The sequence below is a fragment of the Erigeron canadensis genome, chromosome 2 (genome assembly GCF_010389155.1).
Source record: "Erigeron canadensis isolate Cc75 chromosome 2, C_canadensis_v1, whole genome shotgun sequence".
NCBI classification, from domain to species: domain Eukaryota; kingdom Viridiplantae; phylum Streptophyta; class Magnoliopsida; order Asterales; family Asteraceae; genus Erigeron; species Erigeron canadensis.
The window spans coordinates 43,100,270-43,118,329 of NC_057762.1; the positions used below are offsets into that span (position 1 = coordinate 43,100,270).

The 18,060-nt window shown below is 32.1% G+C and overlaps 2 protein-coding genes across 2 annotated transcripts; both read right to left on the bottom strand.

Annotated features, from left to right (window-relative positions):
• Positions 1 to 565: 565 nt before the first annotated feature.
• On the bottom strand, positions 566 to 4,062 carry LOC122589021 (probable inactive purple acid phosphatase 27). The gene is made up of 11 exons (XM_043761254.1): positions 3,829 to 4,062; positions 3,607 to 3,698; positions 3,454 to 3,523; positions 3,235 to 3,357; positions 3,058 to 3,150; positions 2,831 to 2,960; positions 2,615 to 2,696; positions 2,038 to 2,376; positions 1,812 to 1,937; positions 1,421 to 1,730; positions 566 to 957 (listed from the first exon to the last, which is right to left on the bottom strand). The coding sequence occupies exons 1-11, from the start codon at positions 4,060 to 4,062 to the stop codon at positions 652 to 654; spliced, it is 1,905 nt and encodes a 634-aa protein (XP_043617189.1). The 3' UTR covers positions 566 to 651.
• Positions 4,063 to 8,953: 4,891 nt separating this feature from the next.
• Positions 8,954 to 10,689, bottom strand: LOC122588568 (F-box protein At5g50450). The gene is made up of 3 exons (XM_043760707.1): positions 10,314 to 10,689; positions 10,033 to 10,195; positions 8,954 to 9,878 (listed from the first exon to the last, which is right to left on the bottom strand). Exons 1-3 carry the CDS (start codon positions 10,460 to 10,462, stop codon positions 9,108 to 9,110), a joined length of 1,083 nt encoding a protein of 360 aa, XP_043616642.1. The 5' UTR covers positions 10,463 to 10,689; the 3' UTR covers positions 8,954 to 9,107.
• Positions 10,690 to 18,060: the final 7,371 nt, after the last annotated feature.

The window sequence follows — 18,060 nt, forward strand, 5'->3', positions numbered from 1 at the left end:
TGATCCCCTCCCCAATCCGTATCATATTGTATTAATCTGAGGTATGATCGATGTATAAATCTTTTTGAATATGACTTTTGCTGGGAGTATGTGCTTAATAATACAAATTATATGACCAATTCAATTGTTGTGTCTAAAAGTAAACTTATGCAAGAGAATAAGGTTTTTTCTGCCGTTCAAAAAAAAAAAGAAAGGTAAACTTATGCCTATATATCACCAATTATTTGTATTCTTTTTCTTTTTTTTTTTGGTTATATCCAGAAATATTGCTGAAGAGTGTGTTGCCAGTTTGCCACTTTACTTTGAAGAGAATGACAAGTTAGGTACACTTTTGGTTATTATACCATGACGACTACAAGTTGTAGTGTTGTACAACTGGTGGTGTCAAACTTTCAACTTGAATGGTAAACAAATCCTTGCTAGGGTCCAAATGTTGGTCAACACAAATTTGTTTAGTTTTGTTAAAAGCAAGTCGATTCACATATTAGCTCAATCTATCGCCGTCATATATTCGACCTTAATATGATATCTTTTTCAAAATGTAGAGCTCAATTTACATGAAAAAACATGTTTATTCATCTCATGATAGTACTGCATTATCAGCACAACACAAAAATACTTATATTTGAACAATTGAAATTGCCTAATTAATTAAGTTGCGAGTGTAGTGGCTTCACAGCCATCATGAACACAAGCTAAAACATCTTTATATTCTCTTGTGATAGTGAAGGAGTCATAAACTTCCCCGTCACTACTTTTTTTGTATTCCATAAGTAGCGAAGACTGATTAAATGCCGTTAATTTCACAAACCCAAAATCACGATCCTTGTAAATGCTCCACACTGTATCCAGCGTTGTGTAATCGGATAAATGACTCCCTCCACCTCCGACAACCACATGAATTGTCCCATTCACCATTCCAGAATAGTGAGATTTTTCATCGTTCACACATTGATTCTATGCAAATACAGAATATATATACAAGAAAAGTTCATTATATATATTAAGATGACAATAATGAAAAGCAATTATTTGTCTAATGAGTCATTATTCTAACAGTAGCATCCAATTAATATTTCAAAGTCAATCTTTACCAACTTGACCATGAATATATTTATTTGTGTTATATAATAGTTGATGAAAATCCTACCAACGCAACACACATCTAAAACGCAATCAATTCATATAACTTTCATCAAGTATTATATAATACAAACAAAAATATTTATGGTCAAAGTTTGTAAAGTTTGACTTTGAAAATTAACTAGTGGATAAGTTTAGTGGGATGGAGGGTGCATTTAAATTTAGCTGCTCGTTATCAAAATTCGTGGTACAAATATCATCTCTTCCTTAATGTATGGGTTATATTTCTCCACTTGATAGGCAAATAATAATGAAGTATACTTTGAGCAATACGTACCTGATAAATGGGGCAAACTCTTTCGTAGTTGTGTACATGGCCGAAAAAGGCAATGTCAACCTTGTATTTTTGCCATAGATGTTGCAAGTGCTCTCGACCCATGGGCTCTTCGAAGGAGCCTTCCATTCCGTACCAGTCGTTAGATGAATAGCCGAGAACACGATGAGCTATAAATATTAGCCACGGTTGTTTATGTCTATTGGCAGACGCCAGGCATTTTTCAATGAAAGCATACTGTTCTGTACCAATCCTCCAATCGTGTTCTGTATCGGCTACACAAAAATGAAACATTCCATAATCCGTTGAGTACCTACAAAAATCACCGTTCTCAGCCATAATATGATCAACGTCACACCAAATTTATTTTACAAAAGACAGTTTAACGTCATACCAAAATTTAGCTCGGTTCTCAGCTGGAACGTAGAACAAAGTCTCAGCCGGCACACCACATTCACCACCTGAATCATCGGTGTTATAAAACGATCCACTGTTTGGCCAATCCCGTTCATGATTTCCACTGGAAAACCAAATTAATGTAGGTATTTTGAGTACCTTTTTCAACATATACTAGAAGGCGACATTAGTTGAAATTCTTTAAACATGACGAAAATAGAGACCTGGCAACCATATAAGGGACTTTTGAAGTAATGGGTTCCATTTGAGCCAAAAACTGATCCCACTGAGAAATGTATCCGTTGGCATACGACATATCTCCTATGTGCATAACGATGTCGATATTATCCAGATCTTTTATGAGTGTATCAGTAGTATTAAGTGCACCAGGGTGCTTGTTGCTATACGCGTTAGCACCATCCCGCTCTCCTTTTCCCATATCTCCAAATATAACTACCCGCTGTAACGAATCCTGGCCAGGATAGGGTGATGCTTTGAATGAGTAAATTTTGCTCCAAACGAAACCACCATTCTTCAACAAGTGCCCCATTTGGTATGTGTACCTGCAAAACAACTTCAAATTAAACTTGTACAAGTCTAGAGGACATCCACATAAAAATTAATTGTCTGATTTGATTTTTTTTCCACTTAAATCGCAAAAGGTATAAATAAAAATAGATTTGTTTTGGCTGAAAACATTTTGGGACTGATCCAACTTGAACCGGCCATCCAATAGATCCAACTGGTTTTCTTAGCTTAGTCTAAGTTTCAACATTCTGAAATAACAAGTAAATAACATACACCATGTTGGGCCAAAGGTCTTTCAAGAAACTGGTGTGTATGAATCCTGGATCGCGCCATCCAACACCACGTGCAGCTCCTCCTGTATAACGATAGGGTGATAATTAGGATTGTATGCATACAAGTCATTAGTCATCAACTCATCAATGTATATAGTAACATATAACACATCTTAAAATGATATATGATCCAAATTAAAGAAGGAAAAGTAATTACCACACATATCCTTTTGAGTGAATGTTAGTGTTCCGGCGGGCGAACGCGTTTTACGCAGACCCTTCATGCCCCATTCGACGAATGGCACTGCTTCGTCTATATGGTAGCCACTGGACCATGTCACTGTCATCTTTTTCAAACACGAAACTGTCATTTAGACATAGATTATATATCCAAATTATAAATGTTTCTTTTTTCACTCTTCTTTATTCAAGGTCAAAACTCACTTCATCCCAAGACTTTCCATGAGCAAGACGTGGGTAAAGAGGTGCTTTCGGGTTTCTGAATGTTATAGTATTCGAGACTGCTGTTAACTTCGGCTGCCAGTTATTTGATAAGGAGTTAGTAATTTATGAAAATGGAATCTTATTAGTAGGCCGACAACAATGACTATAAGTACGGACCTTTGACAAGCCACCGGAGAACAATGCAAAGGAGAAATCTGCACGTTGGTTTATAATCTGCAAATTTAGTGTACTTTTGCCCGTTTTTGTGTAGCTTGGATTTGTGTAATTTGCAAACATGAACTGTGATGAACATGATTTACATTTTAGTTCCGGTCCTAATAAGAGAAAATGGCTATGTTTCAATGTAGATCAAAAATGGATTGCAAGAATTGTCACCTTTATAGGAGAAGTGCATATATAAGGAGACTGTATTCTTGTGTAGTCTTCAAAAGCACAAAATGATCCACTGCCATAGAAACATGCATATACTAGCATTTGTAGGCTTATTATTCCCAAAGACATAATTAGAACCAAAAGCTGAAATATTACTTGAACTTAGCTGGGGAAAAAACAGCAACCCAATCATCAGCAGAGGGTTCAGGATGGTCAACTTCAATTCTAACCCATTCAGTATCTTCACCCTTCAAAGTAAAACAACAAAAAAAATCAATATATAATTGACTGATGGTACTATTTTAGATCACAAGAAGATAAATCAAAGTATCAACTTAATTATATCGAGGATGCGGCCTAAAGAGATGATATGTACACCTTAATGCCAAGAACATCAGGTGAAGCTTTAATAGAGGCATTTTCATGGAGGGCTAAAACCGCCTCATAGATTGCAATATCGGAGAGTGCTTGTTCATTAGGCTTGGTGAAACCTCCCCCAATCAGTGTTTTGTAATGGTGAGATGAAGCATGGGTACATGGAATGGCAGCAAATGAAGCTAAAAATGGCACAAAAAAGTAACCAAAAATTCCAATAATGTCAATTATGTGCATAATGTTGAATGAAAAAATTAATATTAGACTTGAATAGATGTGTAGAACTATGGTGTAATATTTATACAAGAAACATATATGAGATTTGATCGCAGTGATCAATAGGCACATTTTTTTACTTCTAGTTCATGGGCAAATTATGGAATAAATAAGATAATCATATTTAATTTTTGCATTATGCTTGCAGTGAACAGATCAAAAGATATTAATCAAACTATTCCTTAGCATCTAAGTAGTGCAAAATGTTCATGTGAAACTACATTGAAGAAAAGAATAAAGAAAAGATACAACAAAAGGTAACCATATATTCTTGACACCGGCCAGGTGATCATGGCTCAGAACAATAAAACGTTCGTCCAGATATACAGGTATTAACCTACACTTCATCTTATACTTTTCGAACAATGAAAAGGTAGAGATCGATCTCACATACTTTCGATTTTGCGCTGCCATCCATACTAAAGTCGATCCATCTCATAAATTATAATAATGAAATACACAATTTAATTATGAATCCGGAATTTTTTGTTATTATTGTCAACTCTAATTCTTCATTGTAGCAGTTTTAATAGACGCAAGTGTCAAGTTCTCAAATCAGGCACATACGCACGCTAATATTATGGAAAACGATCATGATGATTATTTTTGTTTATTAAGTAAAAAATAAAAACATAAAAGTAAAAAAAGTAAACGGGCCTATATGTAGATCAGTTACATTCGAGCAAGCTCAAGCTGGAGTAGTACATAGTCGGTCCAACTCGGTGGGTATGGTTTTTTATGAGCTCAGCTTGTTAATTAAATTAATTTAATATTTAACTATCTAATATTGATATGTATAATTTTTTAAGATAAGCTTCATTACAAAAGTATATAGAAATAATGAAATATTATATTTTGCATTTATATTACTTTTAAATAGATACGATACTTTACCATTTAATACATAATAATCATGTGTTATATCTTATATTATTCATTATTTTGGGGTGAAAAGACTAGGGCCGTTCATATCTCGGTCCAAACCGAAAAAATCAAGAAACCGAACCGACTTTGGACCAAAACCGAATAGAACCGAGGTCATCGGTCCGGTCCACGGTTCTTTATTTCATGTTACTCGGTTTTCGGTTCGATCCATGTTTAACCCGAGAAAACATTCGGTTCGAACCGAACCGAAAAATGGGATCTGGATATTAGTCATTCTACTAATTAAGTTTGCATGCTCAATTATAGTAGTACGTGTGTTTGACATTAATTTGTCTATGATAAGTTCATAAGTTAAACAATTCGTTCATGTGAGTTAGGCTGAGTTTATTGAGGTGCTACAATCATTATTAAAATAGTGTTGAGCAATTTGTATTTGTCATATGTACTTGCTGCACGTATATAGTTTAAGTTTATATATATGTTTCTTTTGCAATTTCCTAAGATTTACTCAATTCTTTCTCTTTATTGGTAGTATACTGATATACTTGTTCATTAGACATTATTTATTTATTTACCCTAAGTGTTGTCATTACTCATTCAGAACTCAATTTTCTATGACACCAAAATTATTTACCCCAACACATGGACACGATTGTGAAAGGTGGATCTAGATTTGGTTCTTGTTCCGGTTTTCTATCAAATTTTCTTGTTTAGAAATCGATTTTTATGTTAAATTGACTCGGGTCTCGGTCCAAACCTTTAAACCGAAAAACCGACTATAAACCGAGCACGAACCGGACCGAAGACATCGGTCCGATCCTCGGTTCCAAGTTTTTCCTAAAACGGTTCTCGATTTTCGGTCCATGCACATGTCCGGTCCGGTCCGGTTCTTAGACTGTGAACACCCATAGAAAAGACTCTGTCTCATATACCCTTTTAGTACCAGAATACACACCATATAGAGTCATGTCCGGTAAATTACTATCTCCACACATGGATCACAAGATATAGTTTTTTTATTTGTCTTTGATAAGTTTTGAACATGTGATTTCTAGCCTTTATCGGCTCATGATGGTAGTAACAATGTTGGGAACCAATGGGTAGCTCCGGGTACTCCATAACCAAAATGAAAGAAAAAAGACAAACGAAGAGGTTAAAATCTAATAAAAAAAAAGTGCACAATTCATCTTTCTTGTGGCTGAAACTCAAAAGGTAAAAATTTGTAACTATGTGTGAAACTTGTATGTTATTTATTGTTTTCTAATTCTTATTTATTATTTTCAGACTTACACATTTGAGAGATACATATATGTTGCTTGTAGTCGAAATAAAAGTCGTTGACATGAAATAGGTAACAAGCCAACAATAAGGCCGACAACTAGAATATGCACCCCAGCCAGAATTTCATACTATTTGATTACTTATACTACAAACCCTCTAACGATTGGTCATTTGTGCCTTTTTTTCAACTTTACATCTTATATATCTATTCAACATTAAATAGATACTTTTTGTATATATACATCGGATCGACTATTTGATTGATTAGAAGGATATTAAAATTATATTCCACGTACTTTCTTTGTTACATAGCAGCAAAAATCATAGCAAAATAAATGTTGTACGACTGTACGAGTATTATACTTTATAGAATAAACTAAAATCTTCTAGTAATTGAGACTTACGATTCGCTTTTTGGCAATTCGCGGATTTTAGATCTAAGTTAGGCTGATTTGCATCGTATCAATTTTCATCTAGAATCTTTCAATTCTTTAGATATTTGTATTTTTAGATATATTTTTTTAATGTACATGTGTTGCTGATCTTACTTTATTTTATTTTCTTGATTTACGAATATAGTTAAATAATAGTTTTAAAATAATAAAAAACCAATTGGGTTGAATTAGTTGTTAAATTTAGGGATATGCACGAATCAAAACCCGGTCCGATCCGGCCTGAACCAGGATAACCCGTGACCCGCGAGAGCATGAAAAATGGAACCGTGACCCGGCCCGTGAAGGTTCAGGTCGGGTCGGGTTCGGGCGGGTCGCGGGTTTCTTTCACAATTTTTTGGTTTTTGGTTTCACCCGCCCTGATCCGTCCAACCCGTGACCCGGACCGTTAGGGTTTCGTTCCGGGTCGGGTGCGGGTTTCCGGGTCTTTTGCTCATCCCTAGTTGGAGCTCTTGTCTCTATTTTCAGAGGTGTTCCTGTACTTACTTGCCAGCTATCCTAGGCATATCGGCCAGTGGTCTCAGTCGTTTTGTTCGGGCATTTTCCATTTGGCGCACCTTCCGACTCTAAGGTTGACTCAGATCTTGTTTTCGGGGTTGAGTATGGGTGGGCTTCCAGCTATCCTTATAGTAGTGATCTATATTTGATCCTCTTGTCCATCAAGGCTGGAGGTTCTTTTTTACCTTTGGTAGAACCTGGAAGCTTTACATCTCAACCTTCTCCATACACCGTCGAAGACGATAATTGAGACCCAAAACCCGTGAAAAACGACATTGGGAGTTACTTTACTTTTAATAATTTTAAAATAATGTCAAGGCGGAGACTAGCTAGAAACAAAAGATAAGGTTGATTTGACACATTTACCTATTTAGTAAGAAAGATACACATTTTTAACTCAATCAATCATGTTGCTTGAACGAAAAGAAAGTGATATTCATGAAAAGTTCGTTTATTTTGGAGATAGAGTGCAAAGACTTATGTTGGGTTGACAAAATTTACACGCTAGTTGATATTTTGGAAATGATATTTTGGAAATAAAGGTGTTTTCGGTCTACTCCAAATGCACTTAAAAACAAGCGAAAATAGCCGAAAAGCAAGTGCGATATGATCTTTTTTTTTGGTCTGGTGATAAAAGGCTATAATTTAACCACGTAATAGTTTTCCATTAATTAAAATATTAATAGAAATAATAGACCTACTTGTTACAAATATTTGTATTCATTAACAGATATAAGTTTTTTAAGAATTTCAAGCCGTTCTTCCGGCTCAGGTTTATCTCAAAATACGCGCCTAATAGAACTATCAATAGACGAATTGTTATTCAAAAAAACAATTTAAGACTTGAATTAAAATCTTAATGTAAGCAACTGTTCCCAAAAATGAAAATATAGATTTTTAAAATAAGTTTTCTCTAGAGTTAGAATTGAGTATGTAAAGAAGATCCCAAATTTGTTATTCACAAAACAAAAAACTATTCCCGTGTTGTTGTTTTTCTAGAGTTAGGATATATTTTTTCAGCTCAAGGGAGGCCTTGGGGTCCTTGGGGAGGGTTAAACCCGGGCCATTCTTTTTTTAACACAAGATTTAATATTTTTCTTAATGTTTAGCCAATATTTACAAGAGCATCTTCAATAGTTAAGTTATTGGTTAAATATTTTTTTTTAAAAGCTATCAAATTATTGTTACAATAGTTAAATCTTAAAAAAAAGGTTTCTAGTTTCCTTGTATCTTAAGATTCTTAGCTTGTTGTCTTCTCAATTTTTATTTGTATTTTTTGGCCTCTAGTATCTTGTTAGATGGTCGTTATTTAATAAGATTGTTGCGTTAAAAAAAAAAGTCATTTTAAATTATAAAACAAAGAAGAATAAGTGTCAAATTCTTGTAAAGACTTGAAATTATTCAACCTGTCGCTAAAAGGTTTTAACTTTAATGACAAAAAGCTTATGCAAAAATTTTATGAAGTAGTAAAAATGTTTTATAAAAGTATTTGTAAAAAGCTCTATTGAAGACGTGCTGATAAAATTTATATATATATATATACTGTATGAATTTGCTAGAAGCTAAGGAAAATTTTTTTTAGTTATAACCCAACCTGAACTCTTAAATTCTTATGAACGCATCTGCTACGTATAGGTATAGTCTTAAGTTTTAAAGACAACAGTGTGGCTCTGTAAATTGTTTAGTAATCGAAACTTGAAACACAAGACCGCGACATATCTACTTTGCACATAGACTCGAAAAAAAGATTAAAAAGGTTAAATTATTTCTGTTTCCTTGTTTCTTTCATATTCACCATAAACATATGTACCAAGGAATTATAAAGATGTGATAATATCGTAAGTTTCGTAACATAAGAAAAAAAAATCTAGCTAACTAATCATGATACATTTAGACAAGGATCTCTTCAACGGCTTCTTGTCGAGTCTCGTTTGTTTGATCGTCAATAGCGACATTATCATCGTTTATAATATCTTCCTCATCGGCGAGGTCATTAATGGCATGACCAACCCATTCCTCCATGGGTGCACAATCAACCTTGTGACACACCCTCCAGTCATGTGCTTGACACCCGCGCGAACAGTACTTGACTTTCCCGCAACCCGAACATGTTCGAAACTCATTTTTTCGAGTTTCGGGTCGCCCACAACCCTTGTATGAACACATCTTAAGACCTTGGGGACCCAGGGTCGAATCTTCTCTAGACCCGAACCATTCTACCATGAAGTTATTAGCCGGGTGTATTTCTTGTCCTGTTAGATGGAACCCATAGTCGGTAAATAAATCATAATTATTAAAATCGGTCTTATTTTTAACCATGGGCCGTGGTTGGGTCTTGTTGAAGATTTGTAGAGGAGAGGCGAGTTCACGAACATTGGCTTGGACAAGAAGGCGACGGCCCTCGGTAATGTTCTTTTGTACGCCGTAACCGTCTTGGAGACAGTGGCCGAGCTCTCGTAGAGCATCGACGTGGCCAAGGTATGCTGATCTGGCACACAGAGCAACCCCTGCACGAAGGTCCTTGTCGTCATTTTTCAACGCTCCGCTACCGTTGAATTGAATCAACGCTAGCGAGTAAAACGCAAGAGCGTGTGATTTAATCGCAGCTCTTGCTATCAATGACGCCCCATTTCCTCGACTTTCCAAGCAATAAAATCGGATCTAATTAACAGAAAAAAACAAATTTTTTTAGATATACCAAAAAACAAAAGACACGACGCTTTATACAAGCACCGCCCCTATATTTAATTTAATGTATGTTAAGTAAAAACTAAAAAAATAACTAATTAAATAGAGTACTATTTTATTTACTTACCATTCCAAGTGTATAATATGCCTCGATGTTGCCGGCCTTTACACAGAGTTTCAAAAACCGGTGTGCCCCGTCACACCACTTATTAGCTCTGATAGAGAGCGTTTTTGAACATGCTTTTGATAAAACTAAGGGATCTAAGCCTAATTTATTTAGGCGTTTGCATCTGTATATACATCACAAAAATACAAACTCAATTAGTTCAAACTCTTCCAGCTAGAAAACACTTGACACAAAAAAAAAAACAAATGCGAATTAAGACGTAATTAATTAGACGTACGTACGTAAGAAGAACAACAATCAATTCTGATGGAGAAGAGGCCGTAGAACTGAGCTTGCAAAGAATAGATATAACAAGATCATCCGGCAACGAGTCAAACACATCAGATCCAATTGTTCCTCCTGCAGATCTTCCTCTTAGTTTTTTCCTCATGACCAAAACTAATTAATTACTTGCTGAATATAAATATCTCTTTGATTTGAGTTTCTGTCACTAATTATAAGATATAAAAACACAAGAATAATGTTATATAATTTTTTTTGAATTGAATGTGTGAAAACGTTTATAAACATGGAGGGGCTTGCATCACGAAACGCTTGATTCATCCGTTTTTGTTATTTGCTTGTGAGAGGTTAATTTTTGAATTTGGAAAATATTAAAAGCTAATGCAGAGGTGTAACCACAGGGCTGGAGCTTTTATAGTTGAGAGTTATGAATTATTTAAAACTAAAGTTGCTATATATTATTAAACGCCACGTACGAATATAATAAAAATAAATAGTATATGTGAGAATATGTGGAAAATATGTCGGTTTTATAGTATAAAATTGTTATTGTTATAATTGTAGTTAACTAAAATAAATACTTGAGTTATTTAAGTCAATTACAAATATGACGTATCAATAATTATTCCTTATCATATAATATTCATTATCATTACGTTATTGTCTCTGGTTTTAAGAAAGTTGAAGATATTTTATTTTTCCAGTCACGAGATTAGGCCTAAAATTAAAGGAACTAAATCTGCTTAACACTTTAAAGTCGATAAACCACGATTAAAAGTTACGTAGCTCTTAAATAGATATATATGCATGATTTTAGGTCTCTTAATTAGGTCGGTGATTTACGTATTGTGTAAAGATCAAAATTTTTAACAAGGACAGATCCATTTACAATGTGGTCCTATTTTAATTTTGGTACAACGTGATTATTATTAAAATAAAAGTTTAGAGTGTAAATTATCTATACTATATTATAAAGCAGATTTTCTTTAAATTTTCAACATTTAACTTGAAATTTTCAATATTGATTTTAAGTACTTCTCCAAAATGTCTCTCCTATCTATTCTATATTTATCTAAAACTATAATACCCTTTTTCTCTCCTCAAATCTCAACCAATCATTTTTTTTCTCTCTCCTCCATAACATTTATTCCCCCAATTCATTCAAAATCTTTTATCTCAAAAACCGTACATCGATAAATTATAAAAATTGTATGGGTGTTCTTAAAATTTCATGCTCTTTAATTAGAAATGTCATTCGATATACTTTCGACAAATTTTTAAATCCGAGGGCGGAGTCCGTATGGCTAACGCATTTGATTATCATACTCTATGACATATCAACTCCTATAACCTATCATACTCTATGACCTAGGTATCACCCCACCATCTCACGCCGCAACGCGCGGGTACTTGCTCTCGTAATTTATTAAGGGCAAAACATAAAAAATAAAGGGTAATTCTGGTAATTCATATGTAGAATTACTTAAAATAAAAAGAGGCTAATTCTTTTATAAGGGGTAAAAATATGGATCGTATATTTTTAATTTTCTTTTAAAAATAAAAAAATTAATAAATAATACATACAAATATTATCTTTATCTATCTATACTTCTTATTAAAAATTATCCACCCTTCAAAATAGAAAGTGTTACAAGAAAGTTACATGCGAAATTACTGAACTGCCGTTAATAAACACCCTACTATGGAAGGGTTTTTTAAATTACCAAATTTTTCATGAACTAATTTATATCCTAAACCTTTATCTTGCAAATTTACATTCTAGGTCCTTATTTTATAAAATATTTCTATTATCTTAATTAACATCAATTTACACCACTTGACACCAATTGTCGATGTTATCACCACGCGTCACCAACACCACTATAACGTCGTTGCCATTACCGCCGCCGCATTGCGCGGGTACCATGCTCGTACTACTATATAAAAACTATAACCCTTATGTTGAAAGTTTACATAAATGAGACATGTGAATTGACCATAATACCCTTAATGAATTAAATCACCATCAACTCATAATATTAAATTACACCATTAGTCTATTATATTATAAAATATCTCACTAACCCCTTCAAATCAAATACTTTTACCTACGCCAATAGATGTCGCCGCCACTGTCATTGTCGGCTCGCCGCCGCATTGCGCAGGCACCATGCTTGTTGTCATAAGTGTATTTTCTGAAAGTCATTGGTTATCAAGACATTAATTTTAAAATAGATCTTTTCATTATGAAAATAAAAAACTTGAATAGTTTTATGAAAAATATATTTGTTCATTTAACTAAACGAACTTCTTGTCGTCATGTACACATCATATCATTATCCGAATAGATTGAAACTAGAGCTTGATGTGAATTTATTGATAAATTTGTTCATGTACCATTGATATATAAATATTAAGTCATGTGTAGTTTTATATATTCTAATATTTTTATTTTGTTATGATATAACAAAACAACATATATGTAAATTTACATGAATTTGTTGCCATGTAATATTAATAAATAAACATATCATCAAATTATTTATGTATTAACTAATTAACCCGGGTTCAACCCGGGTATTTTAAACAAGTTTTGTAAATACATGTTTATTATCATAATGAAGCATAGAAAAACCCGAAAGATAAAAATGTCTATATTTTTAGTGGCAAATTATCAATGTTGCTAGAATAAAAAGAGAAGATTAAACTTTTACTATATTATAAAAAAAAATATTATTATACATTAGGCTTATTTTACCATAGGCTTGATAGTTTTAAAACTTTCAAATGGAGAGACTAAAAATTAAATTTTAAAGATGATGTCAGTACGTCTCTGTGATTTTTCCGGCCCCATGGGAACATAAATTAGTTAGATAAAAAATAAATAGTTAATATGAAAAAGCCTAATGATGCCAAATAAGATTTTCTTAAAAAATAGATGTCATCACAATCTTATTTTATTTATATATACGAGAGTAAGTACCAATGCATTGCGGCGGTGAGATGGTGGGGTGATAGCTAGGTCATAGAGTGTGATATGTCATATAATATGATAGTCAAATGCTTTAGCCGTACGGGCTCCGCCTCAGATTTAAAAATTCGTCAAAAGTATATGGAATGACATCTCTAATGAAAGAGCATGAAATTTAAAAAACACTCATATAATTCTTATAATTTATCGATGTAAGGTTTTTTAGATAAAATTTTTTGAATAAATTGGAGCAATAAATGATTTATGGAGGTGAGAGAAAAAATTATTGGTTGAGATTTAAGGAGAAATAAATAGTATTATAGTTATTTTAGGTAAATATAAAATAGATAGGATGAACATTTTGGGGAATTACTTAAAATTAATATTGAAAATATTAAGTTTAATGTTGAAAATCTAGAGGTTTTTACTTTATAATCTATTATAACTAAAAGAGGAGGTTGGGTACACTTGACACCCTAATCCCCCTCCTTTAGTCTAATACTGTCTCCTTATTAATCATCTATTTTTTAATATTTATTTAAGAAAAATGGCCAAAATTTAATACAAAAAACTTATAAAAATATCTTTATTATTATTAGTTTTATATATATCACTTAGAAAAAAAAATCCTCCAATATTCTCAACTTTAAGAAAAAATCTACGGCAAAAAACTATGATCAACTACCAAAAAAGTTTTTTTACTTATATAATTTGTTCATATTTAATCATTATTATTATTAAATTCTTATGTTATTGTTATTATTATCAGAAGAAAATCAAAATGTTCAAGATGGTCTTTGTTGATGAATTGGTATGTATTTTTCAAGTTATATATTCTACACTTTTTGTTTTCTTTTTTATTTAACTAAATTTGAAAAAAAAGATAAACTAGAATCAATATTAATATGGAGTTAATTTTCATATGTTTTTTCTTTAACTTTCGTATTAATTAAATTGTGATATTGATCATACACTTTTTGTTTCTCTTTTTATCTAACTAAAGTTGGAAAAAAAAAGTAAACTGGAATCAATATTTATATAAAGGTAATTTTCATATGTTTATTCGTTAGCTTTCGTATTCATTAAGTTGTGATATTGGTCGAACACTTATTGTTTCATAATTATTATAAAATTTTATATTTTGAGACTACCCATCCAATAGACGGGCCTGAAAACCAGTATATTATAGATAAGAGATTTTGTTTGTTATAAACATAATAACTCATGACATATATATGTGGAAAAAAAAATTAATCACGCAAAGTTTATCATATAATATGTCACATTATGCATTACATCATCCAACCTACAAAGTTTCTTCCGTGCATGTTTTTATGCATATCAATTTCCTTGACTTTCATTCTTATTATTTTAAAATCTGTCTTATGTGAAATTTTCATTTGAAACTAATTCCTTTTTGGAAAACTATAAAACTGACCAAAACACACTGTGATATGAATTTAACACAATGTGTTTTTATAAAAGACAATGTGTTTTTATTGTGTAACCTAAAATACGTTGTGTTAAGTTTTAAATCACGGTGTGTTTTTGATAGCGTTGTAAATCGGAAAATTGTTCAAACACACTGTGATATGAGCTTAACACAATGTGTTTTCGAAAAACATATTAAAAACACATTGTGTTAAATTCAGATCACAATGTGTTTTGACAGTTTTATAGTTTTCACGAAAATTTTAGTTTTCAAATGATCAAAACCCTCTATTTTATTACCCCTCTCAACACCTCTCAAAGGTCGGAACTATATGAATTTTCTTCCGTGAGTTAGACCCTCTCGACATAAGGTAGCTCCAGCTGCAACTAATCGATGCAATCGCTTTTTGGCCACTAGACTTTTCAATTACAGTATAAATTAATTAACTTAACTTATTTATATTTTAGATTTAAGTTGTATTGTTTTGTAAATACTCTACATACAAATTATATAAGTTGTGAAAATTAATTCGCTACTATTATTCGTTTCAACATTTTATTCAAGATCATCTATATCTATCTAATAAAACAAATTAACCACTTTTTTGAAAAAAAAAAAAACTTTCTGCCTTTGAAAATCAAAAATACCCTTCTCCCTTATTCATCAATTTAAATATCTTTATCTTATATACCTACAAAACCCTTAATGAAATAATTTACAGTATAGATCCGTTAACACATAAAATAACTACAGTACCACTTTTAACATCAATTACTTTTACATTTACCACCATCGTCACCGCCACCGCCACCATCTCCGCCATTACTACCCTCACCGTCACACAACATTGCGCGGGCAAAAGTCTAGTTTAAAAAAAATAATAAAATAACCATGTAATAATATATACATATCATAGTTTGATATATAGGTGCAATATTAACTCGCCCGTACGTGACGTCACTTGTACAGAATTTTAAAGTCAGTTGATAATTACAATAAAGCCCACAAACTCATATAATTAACAATATATATATATTTATATATTTCTTATAACTTCAACGTGCATGTGGGATTTCGTTTTATATTATCATTCTTTAACTTATTTTGTAGTTTTAATGTGTATTTTTTTTCCTTCCCAAAGATAACTAGAATGCAGTGCGCGAATCTTAGTGATCTGTATAACATAAACTTAATTTTAATTTTTAATAACACATCATTCAATGTGTTACACTAAATGTGTTTTATATTCCGTATATAATTCAGTAAAGCACCTTTGGTTTTATAAGATTTCATTGTCGTGACATGGCAATGAATAGAAAAAATAAAGATAATCAAATAATTTACAGAAAAAATTAAGTGGCAGTTAATCGACATGTAGGGTTTGATAAAATATCACGAGGCATGCTTTGTGGGACTTGATAGATTTATTGAGGTTGGCATCAAGCCCTTTCATCCCTTAATGTGGGTATTGGACATTATTTGCACGCAATGAATGAGATATAGATCAACTTGGTATTTTAATCATTTTTAGGACTTTTTTTTTTTAAAGGTTCACAATTACATCCGCCAATTAGGGGGAGTACAAGTACAAAAGTTACAAAAGGCTAAATGAACACCAATTTTCCCAACTTATTCCTCTATTTATTTATAACAATATTTTTTATTTTTTCAATATATAAATCTCTTCATTTGATCATAATTAAACTTTAATGTCTAATGATCGATATAGTTTATATTCGTTTACACATGAAATTCTTATCAAATCCTTTTAAAGAATAGCAGAAGACAAAGGAAATAATAAAAATAGTGGTACGTAAGGCATCCTCTTGATTAGCCAGCATATATAATATACAAGCACAAATCTACTGATTAATAATACACTGGTTTAATTATGTTCTATAGATCGATTGATATACGCTAAAAATTAAATAATCGTACATGCATACCATGCAATGTTTTAAATTTTGGACGAGACAAATTAAATATCTATGTACAAATTACCACCGACGGTAGTTTATAACATATATTACTATGTACAAATGTTTTAGTAAGTACTCCTCTGTCCCATTAATAAGGTCTAGTTTTGAATTTTCAAAGTCTTTTTTCTACAACTTTGATCAAATATATTTTAATTTGTATTGCATAATACTTGATGAAGGTTATATGAATAGGTTGAGGTTTAGATATGTTTTCATTGGGTATAACTTTTGTCAAGTATTATATAATCCAATAAAAAATATTTAAGGTCAAACTTATAAAAAATAGACTTTGAGTATTCAAAACTGGACACATTTAATAGGACGGAGGGAGTACAAGATTGGGGCGGCTTGACTCCGGCCTCCGGATGTTACAGACCGGGAATATTTATATTTAATAAATTTCAAGAGACAAAATAGCTAGATAAAAAAAAATTTAATTTCTAGATCTTAATTTTGTGGTTCCTATCATTTCTCCATGCATTATATAACACGACTCTCAATTCAATAACTCTCTGCTTATAACATTGTGACTTTTATGATCGACTTTAGTTTTTAAAAAGTTCTTTCAGAAGTTATGTGGTGGATTGGTGGTATACGAACAATAAAGCTAGGGTCTCTAAAATGGGTTCTTCGAGTCAGAAATCCTAATAGATCGCCCCATTATTACACATGTCAAAATTCTCCATGCATTATATAAACATCAAATTAACCCTCGGTAATATGTAGCAAAATTATTAGAACACAAAAATATATCAGGTTGTGGTTTCATCAAAAGGTTGAAAATTACGTACTAGCGTTATTATATGTGCAAATTAAAGTTAGTTAAGGGTTGGGTTTAGTATTTTCTTTAAAACTATTAAAAGTTCTGTCAGGTCATTTTAATACATGCAGATGGCAGCATAAAATAATTACAGCTAGCTGCTACTAACAACCATTCACGGGTTTAATTACATTTGTTTAATTATTTTGTTTCTTCGAAAGAGAGTAAAGGGGCGAAATGGTCCACCAAATTAATGATGCTTTCATGTTGTGAAGCTTGCTAATCTATGGATCATATCATATGGCATGCAAATATCTATCAAGTTTATCACCAAAAGTTGTTGGGAGTTGGTGTTGTATGTATCCAAATATTCCTAGTCAACCCTTAGATTCAACTTTACTTATCTAAATAATACTATTTTTTTTAAAAAAAAAATTGGTTTTTTATTTGTGGATCTTGCTTAATTTATTTTATAAATCAAATTGATGTTGAAATGTGATATTTAGATAATTGATTGGTCTTTGTCTATCTGGACTGTGCAAGCTAGTTAACTCAATTAATCACATCTAATAGTAAAAATTAGATGTGATTAATCTTCACATAT

Excerpts from the sequence above, each read along its gene's own strand:
- LOC122589021 (XM_043761254.1), bottom strand. The coding sequence starts at position 4,062 with ATGCACATAATTGACATTATTGGAATTTTTGGTTACTTTTTTGTGCCA. Across the intron at positions 3,524-3,606 it reads TTTTCCCCAGCTAAGTTCAA|TGGATCATTTTGTGCTTTTG; the intron begins GTAATATTTCAG and ends TTTCTATGGCAG. Across the intron at positions 958-1,420 it reads GAGTTTGCCCCATTTATCAG|AATCAATGTGTGAACGATGA; the intron begins GTACGTATTGCT and ends GTATTTGCATAG.
- LOC122588568 (XM_043760707.1), bottom strand. The coding sequence starts at position 10,462 with ATGAGGAAAAAACTAAGAGGAAGATCTGCAGGAGGAACAATTGGATCT. Across the intron at positions 10,196-10,313 it reads TTGATTGTTGTTCTTCTTAC|ATGCAAACGCCTAAATAAAT; the intron begins GTACGTACGTCT and ends ATGTATATACAG. Across the intron at positions 9,879-10,032 it reads CATATTATACACTTGGAATG|ATCCGATTTTATTGCTTGGA; the intron begins GTAAGTAAATAA and ends TCTGTTAATTAG.